Source organism: Leptosomus discolor, chromosome 5 (assembly GCF_034619465.1).
Source record: "Leptosomus discolor isolate bLepDis1 chromosome 5, bLepDis1.hap2, whole genome shotgun sequence".
NCBI lineage: Eukaryota > Metazoa > Chordata > Aves > Leptosomiformes > Leptosomidae > Leptosomus > Leptosomus discolor.
In genome coordinates, this window is record NC_141395.1 from 69,830,575 (window position 1) to 69,842,548 (window position 11,974).

Consider the following 11,974-nt stretch of genomic DNA (forward strand, 5'->3'; position numbering starts at 1 on the left):
ACATCCCCCCCCCCGCCCCAACCCCTCCAACCTCCCAGTCATGGGGAAAGGCTCCAACTTTATTCCCAGTTCTGCTTTTATTGCACTGGTGACCCCCCAGTTCTCCCACCCACACCCCCCCCCAAGCCCTTGGAGCAGAGCAGGGACTGCCCAGCACCCCGAGGCCCCCCCAGGGCAGGGGGACACCCCCTCCCAAGAAGCACGGGGACGGTGGGTACCGGGGGTCCTCAGGGGGGGCCGCCGCAGCGGTGGCGGCAGGTGAGGAGGTACTGGGGGTAGGCCTGGGTGTCGTTGAAGATGACGAAGATGGCGGGCTGCCGGGGGTTGTCCACCACGCTGTCGTAGCGCCGGGGGACCCCGGCCCCCTCCCGCAGCGGGGGGGCCCGCAGCCCCTGCGCCCCCACCGCGTACTCCCCGGTGAGCACCTTGGCCACGAAGACGTACTTGCTGCCGTCGGCGCTGCGCGGCGAGTACTGCTCCTGCACCGACACAGCCGCGGCCGCCGCGAAGTACACGCCGAGCCCGTAGAGCGCGGCTGCGGGGTGGCGGGGGGATCAGCCCACGGCCGCGGCAGGGACCACGCGCCGGCACCCCGACCCCGGCACTCACCGTTCTTGCCGCAGAAGCTGCGGTTGAAGCCGTGCAGGCAGATCTCGCGGCTGGAGGTCTCGGTGGTGCCGTGGAAGAGGACGCGCTCCACCGTGCCGCCGGCGCAGGCCTTCTCCATGCTGGCTTTCTTCAGCTGGTACTGCTTGTACAGCAGTGGGTGGATCAGCTTCTCCACCTGCCGGGCGGCACCGCAGCGTCTGGGGCTCTGCCGTGGGGACGGGCCCGCGGCCCCGCCGCCGGCAGGACCCACCTTGACGATGCTGATCCTGCTGTGCATCTCCTCCAGCGTCTGGTAGAAGTGGCGCACGGTGTCACCGAACTCCTCCGAGCCCTCGGCCAGCGGCATCAGCCTCACCTCCTCCTCCAGGCCCGGCGCCTCCAGCCCTGCCGGATTGCAGCCCCGGTGAATGCCGGCGCGGCACAGCCGGGCAGGGAACCCTCAGCCCCGCGGCACCCTCCCGCACCACCCCACTGCGCCGGCAACGCCGGGGGCAGCGGCACGCACCGAGCAGGCGGCGGGCGCTCTCCACGGGGGGCTGGCTGCGGGAGACGGCCACGGCGCAGGCGTTGCCGATGTCGTACTCCTCCATGCGCTCGAAGTCAACGGTGAAGGGCTGGCCATCCAGCAGCAGGTCCAGCCGGCGCTCCCGGCGCAGCCAGGCCTGCTCCAGCAGCGCGGCGGCCTCGGCGGCGTAGGGGACAGCGGTGCCAGAGGGGTCCCAGCGCACCCAGCACACCGTGGTGGCGTCGGCGGTGTTGGGGCCGCAATCCGGGAGCCGCCAGAGCAGGAGGGCAAGGTCGCGGGCGGCGGCGGCGGTGTACTCGGCGAAGCCGCGCAGCGTGGCGGTGCCGCCGCGCAGGCAGAGGCGCACGGCGTGCTTGCGCTGCAGGAAGGTCAGGCAGCGGCGGCAGGCGGCCGGCAGCGCCCGCAGGCGCCCGCTCACCACCTCCTCCGCCCGCAGCCGCCCCTCCAGCGCCCGCTCCAGCTCCTGCGGCACCGCCGCCGCCGTCGCGTCCCGCTCGGAGGACGAGAACAGCGTCACCCGCGCCGCGTCCGCCGCCAGCAGGGCCTCCTCCAGGGAGGCCTCCAGCGCGGCCAGGAGGCCGGCATCTTCCTCCTCCTCCTCCTCCTCCCTTCGCGCGCCGGGCAGCACCCGCTGCTCCTGCTGGTAGGAGCGGAGGGAGAGCGCGGTGGCCTGTGCCAGCTCCTCCTCCTCGTGCCGCGTGCTCTCCATGGAGCGCTGGATGGCCAGCACCATCTGCGCCTCCTCCTCCATCCCGGCCCCCCACCTGCCCGCCGGCGTCTCCCCGGCGTCTGCCCCATCGGACGCGGCGGTGAGCTCGGCTTCGGGGTCCCGCTCCCCGCCGAGGACATCGCCGGGCCGCGGCACAGGCTCCCCGCCGCCCTCGCCGGGGCGCAGCGCCGCCAGCAGCTTCTTGATCTCCTCTGCGGGGAGGAACGAGGCGTCAACCACGAGTGCCGACCGCAGCGTTGGGGGAGAACCAGCGCCCGCGTCCCACTCGGTGCCGGTAGAGTGGGCACCGGAGCGGCCCCCTTGCCGCCCCTCACCTATGTCGGAGTGAAAGCCGCCTCCATCGGCGTCATCGGCACCGTCAGCACCGCCAGCGTCGTCAGGCAGGTCCCGGTGCCGGGAGCTCAGCGCCGTGGGCAGGGGGTCCCGGAGGCAGGTCGGGGGGAGCAGATCCACCAGCTCCGGCTGCAGGAATGGAGGGGCAGGACGGCATCACCAGTGCTGCACGTACGTGGCAGGGAATGGCACGATGGCACCCGGCAGCTCCGGTACCAGTCCCCCCACCCTCCCCGGTCACAGTGGGCACCAGGCGTACCTGGGGGTCCGGGGGGCTCCAGGAGACGCCGTGCAGGTCGATGACGCACTGGAAGCGGCTCTCCAGCTGCCGGAGGACGCTCTGCCCACCCTCATCCCGCAGGAAGCGGGCGATGCCGGGGAACCGCAGCGTCACCGGCTGCGCCGTGACGGTGCCCAGCAGGCTCTGCAGGAAATCAGCCGCTGCCCGGCACCGGCCCGTTTCCCCGCTCACCTGCCGGCGAGGGCCGGGCAGTCAGGGCCAGCAGCCCCCGCCTCCAGGAGCCACGGACCCGCCGCCGGCCTTCACAGCGAGCAAGGGGAGGCGGGAGCCACGGGCACGGACCCCTGCCCGCACCCTCGCCCACAGCTCACCCGGAAACCGGCGACGTCCTCCCCCTCCAGCGGCACCAGGGAGACCTCGGGGATGCTCGCCAGCAGGTCCTGGTAGTGCCGCTGCAGGTAGCGCAGCGCTCCTGGCTCCGCCGGCACCAGCACCTCATCCTGCGCCGACCCCACCGACACCACCGGCTCCTGCCGCTGCCCCCGGCCAGGTGCGTCCTTGTCCCCCTCTGTGTCCTCGTCCCCCCTGGGGACGGCAGACGGCAGCTCCCCTGGCACCGCGCTCAGCGCCTGCGGCTCTGCCGGCTCTGCCGACCCCGGGCAGGTGTCCGGGCTGGCGGAGGTGGCCGTGTCCGGCAGGGTCGTCACGTCCGGTGCGGGGGTCTCGTCCGGCGCGGGGGTCTCGTCCGGCGGGGGGTCCGCGTCCCCCTCCAGCAGCTCCAGGAAGGGGTAGTGGGGGGCGAGCGCGAGCACCGCGTCCTGCAGCCGGTGGGGCCTCTGCAGCACCCGCTCCGCCGCTGCGGGGGGGAGAGGACGGGCAGCCGGTGGCAACCCCGGCTCACGGCGGGACCGGGCAGGGTGGCCAAAGCTCGGGGGGGGGGGGGGGGGGGGGCAGCACCGGCGTGGGGGTCGCACGGGCCCCCGCTCACCTGCGGGCTCCTGGAAGGTGACGACGGCCGCCCGGCCGCCCGGCAGCAGCCGCACCGCCTGCACGCTGCCGCCGCCGCTGCGGCGGTTCTCAAAGTACAGCTCCAGCAGGTCGCGGCTCAGCCCCGGTGCCTCCGCCCGCGCCACCACGCTGGCCGTCCGCGGCAGCCGCAGCAGGGCCACCGCGGCACCCTCCGGCTCCCGCTGCTGCGCCCGCTGCTCCGCCGCCGCGAACTCTGCCGGGACAGGGGTGTTCGGTGACACCGGGGACGGCGGGAGACCCGGGGACCTTCAACTGCCCCAACGGCACCGTTCGTCACCGCTGGGTCTGGCAGGGGGAAACCACGGGCGTGTCCCCCGGCAGGACCCCACCGCCGACTGTCCCCGGCTCACCGGCACCACCGGCCCTGCGCCGACCTGGCTACCCCAAAACGCAGCCCCAGTGGTCCTGGCTGCCAGGCAGCGCTGCAGACGCCGCACCCCAAAACCCCCAGCCCTGGTGCTGCACCGCAGCGGGGGGAGCGCGGTGCCACCCACCCCGGGCGGGGGTCGCCCCCCGCCCCGGCACCCACCTTGGGGGGTGATGGGGTCCCGCAGGCGCAGCAGCACCCAGCCGGGCGCCGGGCCCCGGCACAGGCCGAAGGTGTTGCGGGGGCGTCCCAGGAGGGTCTCCAGGTGCAGCTCCAGCAGCTCGGGGGGGGTCCGGGGGCCGTGGACCCTCAGCAGCAGGCGGGTGGGGTCCCAGGGGGGGGCAGGGCGCACCTCCAGCTCGGCCCCCCCCAGCCGGTGGCTGCCGTGGGCCAGGACGTTCTGGGCATCTGCGCCAGGGGGGGACACTGGTGTCACCGGGGCGGGGGGGGCAGCGACCGAGCCCACCCTGCCCCACACTGGGACCCCCTGGGGGGCACAGCGTCACTCACCAGCACTTCCAGTCGGGACTGGGACCCCCCATATCCCATCCCAGCACTCCCAGCTGAGACTGGGACCACCCTGCACCCCATCCCAGTGCTGCCAGTTGGGACTGGAACTCTTCCCATAACCCATCCCAGCACTTCCAGTCGGGACTGGGTCCCCCCCGCAGCCCATCCCAGCACTCCCAGTTGGGACTTGCACCCCCCATATCCCATCCCAGCACTCCCAGCTGGGACTGGGACACCCTGCACCCCATCCCAGCACTCCCAGCTGGACTGGGACCCCCCATATCCCATCCCAGCACTCCCAGCTGGAATGGGACCACCCTGCACCCCATCTCAGTGCTCCCAGTTGGGACTGGAACCCCCCCCATACCCCATCCCAGCGCTTCCAGTCGGAACTGGGTCCCCCCCCGCAGCCCATCCCAGCGCTCCCAGTTGGGACTTGCACACCCCGCAGCCCATCCCAGCGCTCCCAGCCCCGCGCTCACCCTGGGGGTCCTCGAAGGTGAGGAAGAGGAGGGGGCCGAGGCGCTGGCAGCTCTGGACGGGGCCCCCCCCCGAGCGCCGCCGGCTCTCGAAGTAGAGGACCACCAGCTCCTCCTCCGTGCCGGGGGGGACGCCCCCCACCTCCAGCACCCCCTCCGCCATCCTGCCCGGGGAACACACGCTTGGGGGGGGGGGGGGCGGACACCTCCCCCCCAGCCCCGCGGGACCCCGCGGGACCCCCCGGGGCCAAGGACCTCCCCCCCACGCACCCACGCGGGGCCCCAACCCCTCCTCCCGGCTCAGGGGTGCCCCCACACCCACCCCAGCTCACGATCCCCCCCCCCCCAGCCACGGGGCACGACACACCCCCACCCCATACCGGGCGCTACTGGGCTCCGCCCCGGCAGAAACGAAACCGAAACGGGCCGGGAACGGGAAGGGGAAGTGCGGGGGGGGCGGGGCCTCGAGGGGGCGGGGAGGTGGGGGCACGGGGCCAGCCCCACGGTGACACCGGGGAACCGGGCGGCAGCTCCTCCCCCCCCCCCCCCCCCCACCGGCGAGACGGGCTGAACGGGCGGGCGGGGGCTGCCGGGGGCGCGCCGCCGCCACACGGGGGCGCGCTTCCGAGCGGCCTCGCCCCTCCTCTCGCAGGCCACGCCCCGCCGCGCGGCCCCGCCCTTCCCCTGGCAGGCCACGCCCATCCTTTGAGGGCGGAGCGGAGCCAGGGCTACCCCAGCTCCCCCGCCCCGCCTCCTTGTCGGAAGCCACGCCCATTCCCGAGGCCCCGCCCTCAGCGGAGCGGAGCGGAGCCTGCGCTGCCGCACGGCCCGGCCCGGTGAGCGGGGTACCGGGACGGGGGGGGGATGGTGTGTGTGTGTGGTGGGGGGGATTGTGTGTGGACGTGTGTGTGTCCCGCTGCACCCGGGGGGGGGGGGCGTTGCGGTGTGAGGTGGGGGCACGGAGGCCCCGGCGCCGCCCCCGAGCGCGGTTCCCCCCCGCCGCACCGCGCTGCCGCATTCCGCAGCGGAGGGGGGGGGGGGTGTAACCGGGCGGCGGGAGCGGGGCGTCCCGGCCCGTTCCTCTCGGGGACCCCGCTGCCGTGGGCACGGGGGGGGGGGGGGGGGGCCCACGCCCCCCGCACCCCCCCCCGGCGAGGTGCAGCGCTCAGGGGATTAGGATTGTGCTGCCGTAAATAGGCCGCGCTGGGGCATTACCGGGCAAAGCCGCTTACGGGGGCTCCCGGGAAAAACCGGCAGCGGGGGGGGCAGCGGGCACCCGCCCCTGCAGCCCCGTGCAGCGTGCACCCCCGTGCCGCATGCAGCTGTGCAGCCTGTGCTGCGTCTGCCCCGTGCAGCCTGCACCCCGTGCTGCCTGCACCCCGTGCTGCCTGCATCCCGGGCTGCCTGCACCCCCGCACCCACTGCTGCCTGCGCCCCGTGTCACATACAGCCCGTGCTGCGTGCACCCCCTGCGCCCCGTGTCGTATGCACGCCGTGCTGCCTGCGCCCACTGCTGCCTGCTCCCCTTGCACTCCATGCTGCATGCACCACATGCACCCTGTGCTGCGTGCACCCCCTGCAGCCTGCACCCCATGCTGCATGCACCCCATGTCACATGCACCCCGTGCTGTGTGCACCCCCTGCAGCCTGTGCTGCATGCACCCCATGCTGCATGCACCCCATGTCACATGCACCCCGTGCTGCCTGCACCCCCTGCAGCCTGTACCCCATGCTGCGTGTGCCCCATGCAGCCTGCACCCCATGCTGCATGCACCCCATGTGACATGCACCCCATGCAGCCTGCACCCCATGCTGCATGCACCACCTGCACCCCATGTCACATGCACCCTGTGCTGTGTGCACCCCCTGCAGCCTGCACCCCATGCACCCCGTGCTGCCTGCATCCCCTGCAGTCTCCGCCTGCATCCCCTGCACCCCGTGCTGCCTGCACCCCTTGTCACATGCACCCCATGTGCTCTGTGCCCCATGTCACATGCACCCCGTGCTGCCTGCACCCCATGCACCCTATGTCACATGCACCCCGTGCTGCCTGCACCCCCCCGCACCCCCCCGCACCGTGCCCGCCACCCACACTCCGTGGGGTTCCCCCTCGCGCCGCTCGCACCCTCTGCCCCCCCCCCCAAATGTGCGGTGCCCCCCCCCCCCCCCCCGCGCACCCCCGCCGCCCTGCCCACGACGGGGTCGGTCCCCCTTGCCCTCCCTTGCCGGGACGGGGGGCACCGGGCCGACCCCCGCCCCGTTCCCCCCTCGAGGCCCGTGGGCACCGGGCCGGGGCTGTCACGCGCGCGGGCGGGCGGCTTCGGTTGCGCCACCGGCCCGGGCGGGGCCGTTCCCGGGCCAGGGGCTGTCACTCGGCCAGGGGCTGTCACTGTCCCCGGGCCAGGGGCTGTCACTCGGCCAGGGGCTGTCCCCGGGCCAGGGGCTGTCACTGTCCCCGGGCCAGGCCTTGGCGCTCGGCGGCGTCCGCGGGCGGCCCCGTGCCCGGGGACGCCGGTGCTCCGCTGCGGCACCCGTTCCGGCCCGGCCCGCCCGCCGCGGCCCGGCGTGGCGCAGAGCTCGGCCGGGGGCTCCGCCTGACGGCCCCCAGCCCCGCGGGCCCCTGCCCGGCCCCGCCGCCGGCCGTCGCTCACCGCGGCACCGGGCGGTCGCCGCGCAGGGCCGCAGCCGCCATTCCCGCCGCCGCCGCCGCCGCCCGGTTTTGTAATCCCGGGCGCCGCGCACGCAGGCGGGCGGCTGGGCCCGGTGGTCATCCCCGGTGCCTGCGGCGGACCCTCGTCGGCCCGTGGGGTCCGGCGCCGCTGCCGGTCCCGCTCCTCACCGGCTCCGGTGAGGGCAGCCGGGGGAGCCGGGCCTGGCGGGACCCCGGTGCTCCGGGGCGGTGCCGGGGGGGGCGGCGTGAGAATGGGGCCGGTACCGGGCCCGCCGCGGCCGAGCCCCCCCTTCCCCCGTGGGGCCGGGGCAGCTGCGGGGGGGGTGTTGCCATGGCAACGGCCCTGCCGCCGGCCGCCATCTTGTGTGGCCCCGGGGAGGCGGCGGGGACGGGACCCCCCCCCCCCCTTGCGGCGGGGGTCGGGGGGGGGGGGGGACACGGGACCCGCAGGGCGGCCGCGGGGGGATGTGGGATGACGGGGGGGGGGGGGGGGTGTGATGGCCGAAGTGGGGGTGATGGTGGTGGCAGGGGGTGATGGCTGGGGGGGGTTGGTGATGGTGGCAGGGGGTGATGGTGGCGGGGGGTGATGGCCGAGGTGGGGGTAATGGTGGCAGGGGGTGATGGCTGGGGGGGGGTGATGGTGGCAGGGGGTGATGGTGGCGGGGGGTGATGGTGGCAGGGGGTGATGGCCGAGGTGGGGTTGTTGCTGGTGGCAGGGGGTGATGGCCGGGGGGGGGGGGGGGGGGGGGTTGTTGCTGGTGGCCGGGGGCGATGGCTGCCGCGTCTGACCTGCCCTCCCTCCCGCCCGCAGCGCAGAGGCGGCCGCCAGCCGGGGCTGGGGGCGAAGATGTCCCACGAGAAGAGCTTCCTGGTGACGGGCGAGGGCTTCCCGGGGCAGCAGCCCACCGCCCCCCCGGCCTACGCGCAGCCCCCCTACCCGGCCGCCCCCTACCCCCCCCAGCCCCAGTTCGCCCCGGCGCCCTACAACCAGCCAGGCTTCCCGCAGGGGCCGGGGCCGTACCCGCCGCCGGGGCCGTACCCCCCCGCCGGGCCGTACCCCCCCGGGCCGTACCCCCCCCCGGGGCCGTACCCCCAGGGTCCCTATGCCCAGCCACCCTACGCCCAGCCGCAGCCCATGGTCCCCGGGGACCAAGACTGTAAGTAACGGGGGGCTCGGGGCGGGGGGGTGGGCGGGTGGGGGCTCCTTTGGGCTCCCTCCCGGGTTGTGGGCAAGGAGGGGGTTGCTGACGGTGGCCCTGGGGGCGGGGGGGGGGGGTCCAGCGGAGGGAGGGCCCCGTTTCAGCAGCGCTGGCCCCGTTTTGGCTGGTAGGGGTGGGCGAGGGGGGGGCGTCCGGCTGGTAGCGCAGCTCAGGGTGCCTCCAGGGGAAGGGGTCCTGGCCTGCGACCCCCTCCCAGACGAGCCCAGCCCCGAGGGGGCACCCCGGGGTGCCTCTGCCCCGTGGTGCTGGAGGAGGGTGCTGGCCGTGGCCCCGGGAGGGGGGACACTGGCATGAATCCTGGCTTTGCGGGGGGCACAGAGCTCCGCTCCCCCCGTCCCCTGGTGCCCCCCGCCTCAGCCCCGTCTCTCCTCTTCCCCCGCCACCGCCAGCCGGAGCCGGGCCCCACCGCGGGCCGTGGAGACCCGGCATCGCGGTCATCCGAGTTGGTGAGCGGCCGCCCCGGCGGGCAGGGGCAGGTAGCCCCCCCTCTTCACCCCCACCCACCCACCCACCCCACCCCCCGCCCCGTTCTCCCCGCAGCCCCCCTGCACAGCACCTACCACGAGGACGGGCCACCCTCCTACTATGACAACCAGGACTTCCCCACCGCGCACTGGGATGACAAGAGCATCCGGCAGGCCTTCATCCGCAAGGTGGGACTCGGCCGGGGGGGTGCTCCCCGCCTGGGGGGGGGGGGGGGTTCGAGGGCCCCGCCGTGACCCGTCCCTGCCCCCCCCCAGGTCTTCCTGGTACTCACCCTCCAGCTGACCGTCACCTTCGCCTTCGTGGCCATCTTCACCTTCGTGAAAGGCGTGAAGGGCTTCGTGCAGCGCAACGTCTGGACGTACTACGTCTCCTACGCCGTCTTCTTCATCTCCCTCATCGTCCTCAGCTGCTGCGGGGAGTTCCGTCGCAAACACCCCTGGAACCTGGTGGCCCTGGTAAGCGCCGTGCCGGGGCGGCGGCGGAGGCGGGCTCGGCCGTGGCCTCCGCAGCCCCAGCCCCACGTCCCACGGCAGGTGGGGAGGGACGGGGTGGGGGGGGCTCCGCTGGGAGGGTTCGAGGGGTGCGGGGGGGGCCTGGTGAGAGGGGAGCCTGCTCCGGACTCGGCAAAGCCGAGAGCCCCGCACGAAGGGCATTGGGTGCCGTGGAGGCGCGGTGTCGCCAGGCCCGGGTGGACCGGGTGGTGGGTGGCCAAAGCGGGGGGCGGGGGTTGGGGTGGTGGCCGAGCCGGCGTGACGCGGTGCCCGTCTGCTCCCCAGTCCATCCTGACCGTCAGCCTGTCCTACATGGTGGGGATGATCGCCAGCTTCTACAACACCGACGCCGTCATCATGGCCGTGGGCATCACCGTCGTCGTCTGCTTCACCGTCGTCATCTTCTCCCTGCAGGTCAGCTCCGGCGCTGGGCGGGCGGCGGGGTGACCCCCCCTGGCTCCCTGTCTGGGGGGCTCCGAACTGGATGTATGACCCCCCCAGGCTCTGTGGTGGGGCTGGGAGCTCTGAACTAGGTGTACAACACCCCCAGGCTCTGTGGTGGGTCTGGGGGGCTCTGAACCAGGTGTACAACACCCCCACAGCTCTGTGGTGGGGCTGGGGGCTCTGAACTGGGCGTACAACCCCCCCAGGCTCCATGGTGGGGCTGAGGGGCTCTGAACTGGGCGTACAACACCCCCCCAGGCTCCATGATGGGGCTGAGGGGCTCTGAACCGGGCGTACAACCCCCCACAGCTCTGTGGTGGGGCTGGGGGCTCTGAACTGGGCGTACAACCCCCCCAGGCTCCGTGGTGGGGCTGGGGGGCTCTGAACCGGGCGTACAACCCCCCCAGGCTCCGTGGTGGGGCTGGGGGGCTCTGAACCGGGCGTACGACACCCCCAGGCTCCGTGGTGGGGCCGGGGGGCTCTGAACCGGGCGTAACGCACCCCCAGGCTCCATGGTGGGGCCGGGGGGCTCTGAACCGGGCGTACAACCCCCCCAGGCTCCGTGGTGGGGCTGGGGGGCTCTGAACCGGGCGTAACGCACCCCCAGGCTCCATGGTGGGGCCGGGGGGCTCTGAACCGGGCGTACAACCCCCCCAGGCTCCGTGGTGGGGCTGGGGGGCTCTGAACCGGGCGTAACACACCCCCATGGCTCCGTGGTGGGGCTGCGGGGTTCCAAACCCGGCATACACCCCCCCCCCGCTCCTGGCTCCCCGCCCACTCTCCCCTGCCCCCACAGACCAAGTACGACTTCACCTCGTGCCGGGGCGTGCTCATCATCTGCCTCGTCGTCCTCATCGTCTTCTCCATTCTCTGCATCTTCATCCGGAACCGCATCATGGACATCATCTACGCCTCCCTGGGGGCTCTGCTCTTCACCTGCGTAAGTGCCACCGCCGGGGTGGGGGGGACACGACACCCCCGACCTCCCCTGCCCCTTCCCCGGGTCGGCGGGGGGGGCGCTGAGCCGCCCGCCGCACCCCCGGTGGCTCAGGCTGCGGGTGGGGGTTGCGGGACCCGGTCCCAGCGTGGCGAAGGACCGACTCGTGGGGCGGCTGCTGGGGGGTCTTGGGGTGCCCTGGGCCGCCCCCCCCAGCCCCTCCCCGCCTCTGTGTGACGTGTGTGTGTCCCCCCCCTCCCCAATCTCGGGCAGTTCCTGGCCGTGGACACGCAGATGATCCTGGGGAACAAGCAGCTGGCGCTCAGCCCCGAGGAGTACGTCTTCGCCGCCCTCAACCTCTACACAGACATCATCAACATCTTCCTCTACATCCTGGCCATCATCGGCAGGGCCAAGGAGTAGCGGGACCCCCACCCCGGCGCCGCTGTGGCCCCCGCGCCCCCCCTCCTCCCCGCGGCGCGCCTCCCGGTTCGTGGCCCCCCCTCCCCATCCCCCCCCCCCCCCCCGTAGCCGGTTTCGTTCGGTGTTTCTCGTTGGTTTTCCCGTTCAAAGAGTTTATTCGACCCCGGCTCCTGCCAGGAGCGGCTGGGGGGGGGGGGGGGGCTCACCGGGCTGGGGGGGGGGGGGTCCCGGGGGCGGGAGGACACCCCCCCCCCAGGCGACAGCTCTGTCCCCTTGCCGGGAGGTGAGGCGTTTGCCCCTGCCTGCTGGGGCGCCCATCCTGCCCCCCCACCCCCCCAGCAGCCCCCTGCCCGGCCCCCCCCCGCTCCTTCCGGACCCCTCCCCCCACCACGCTGTGAATACGGCCCCCCCCCCCCCCCCCCCATCCCTGCCCCCCTTGCGTTGATCGCGGACTGGAAGCACTTTGTCGTCCCCCCCC

At 74.3% G+C, this 11,974-nt stretch overlaps 2 protein-coding genes across 2 annotated transcripts; one reads left to right on the forward strand and one right to left on the reverse strand.

The window, feature by feature from the left end:
- Positions 1 to 227: 227 nt before the first annotated feature.
- Positions 228 to 4,987, reverse strand: PARP10 (poly(ADP-ribose) polymerase family member 10). Its single transcript, XM_086466028.1, has 10 exons — positions 4,828 to 4,987; positions 3,998 to 4,243; positions 3,428 to 3,661; positions 2,811 to 3,295; positions 2,458 to 2,670; positions 2,180 to 2,327; positions 1,115 to 2,056; positions 860 to 993; positions 610 to 784; positions 228 to 535 (listed from the first exon to the last, which is right to left on the reverse strand). The coding sequence occupies exons 1-10, from the start codon at positions 4,985 to 4,987 to the stop codon at positions 228 to 230; spliced, it is 3,045 nt and encodes a 1,014-aa protein (XP_086322154.1).
- Positions 4,988 to 8,342: 3,355 nt separating this feature from the next.
- GRINA (glutamate ionotropic receptor NMDA type subunit associated protein 1) lies at positions 8,343 to 11,525 on the forward strand. Its single transcript, XM_086466284.1, has 6 exons — positions 8,343 to 8,652; positions 9,256 to 9,368; positions 9,456 to 9,656; positions 9,978 to 10,106; positions 10,933 to 11,076; positions 11,347 to 11,525. The coding sequence occupies exons 1-6, from the start codon at positions 8,343 to 8,345 to the stop codon at positions 11,494 to 11,496; spliced, it is 1,047 nt and encodes a 348-aa protein (XP_086322410.1). The 3' UTR covers positions 11,497 to 11,525.
- Positions 11,526 to 11,974: the final 449 nt, after the last annotated feature.

Bases quoted from the DNA above. Each gene is read 5' to 3' on its own strand.
- PARP10 (XM_086466028.1), bottom strand. From the start codon at position 4,987: ATGGCGGAGGGGGTGCTGGAGGTGGGGGGCGTCCCCCCCGGCACGGAG. The intron at 3,662-3,997 runs GTGGGTGCCGGG...CTGTCCCGGCAG, and splicing joins GGACCCCATCACCCCCCAAG to AGTTCGCGGCGGCGGAGCAG. The intron at 3,296-3,427 runs GTGAGCGGGGGC...TCCCCCCCGCAG, and splicing joins CACCTTCCAGGAGCCCGCAG to CGGCGGAGCGGGTGCTGCAG.
- GRINA (XM_086466284.1), top strand. From the start codon at position 8,343: ATGTCCCACGAGAAGAGCTTCCTGGTGACGGGCGAGGGCTTCCCGGGG. The intron at 10,107-10,932 runs GTCAGCTCCGGC...CTGCCCCCACAG, and splicing joins TCGTCATCTTCTCCCTGCAG to ACCAAGTACGACTTCACCTC. The intron at 11,077-11,346 runs GTAAGTGCCACC...AATCTCGGGCAG, and splicing joins GGGCTCTGCTCTTCACCTGC to TTCCTGGCCGTGGACACGCA.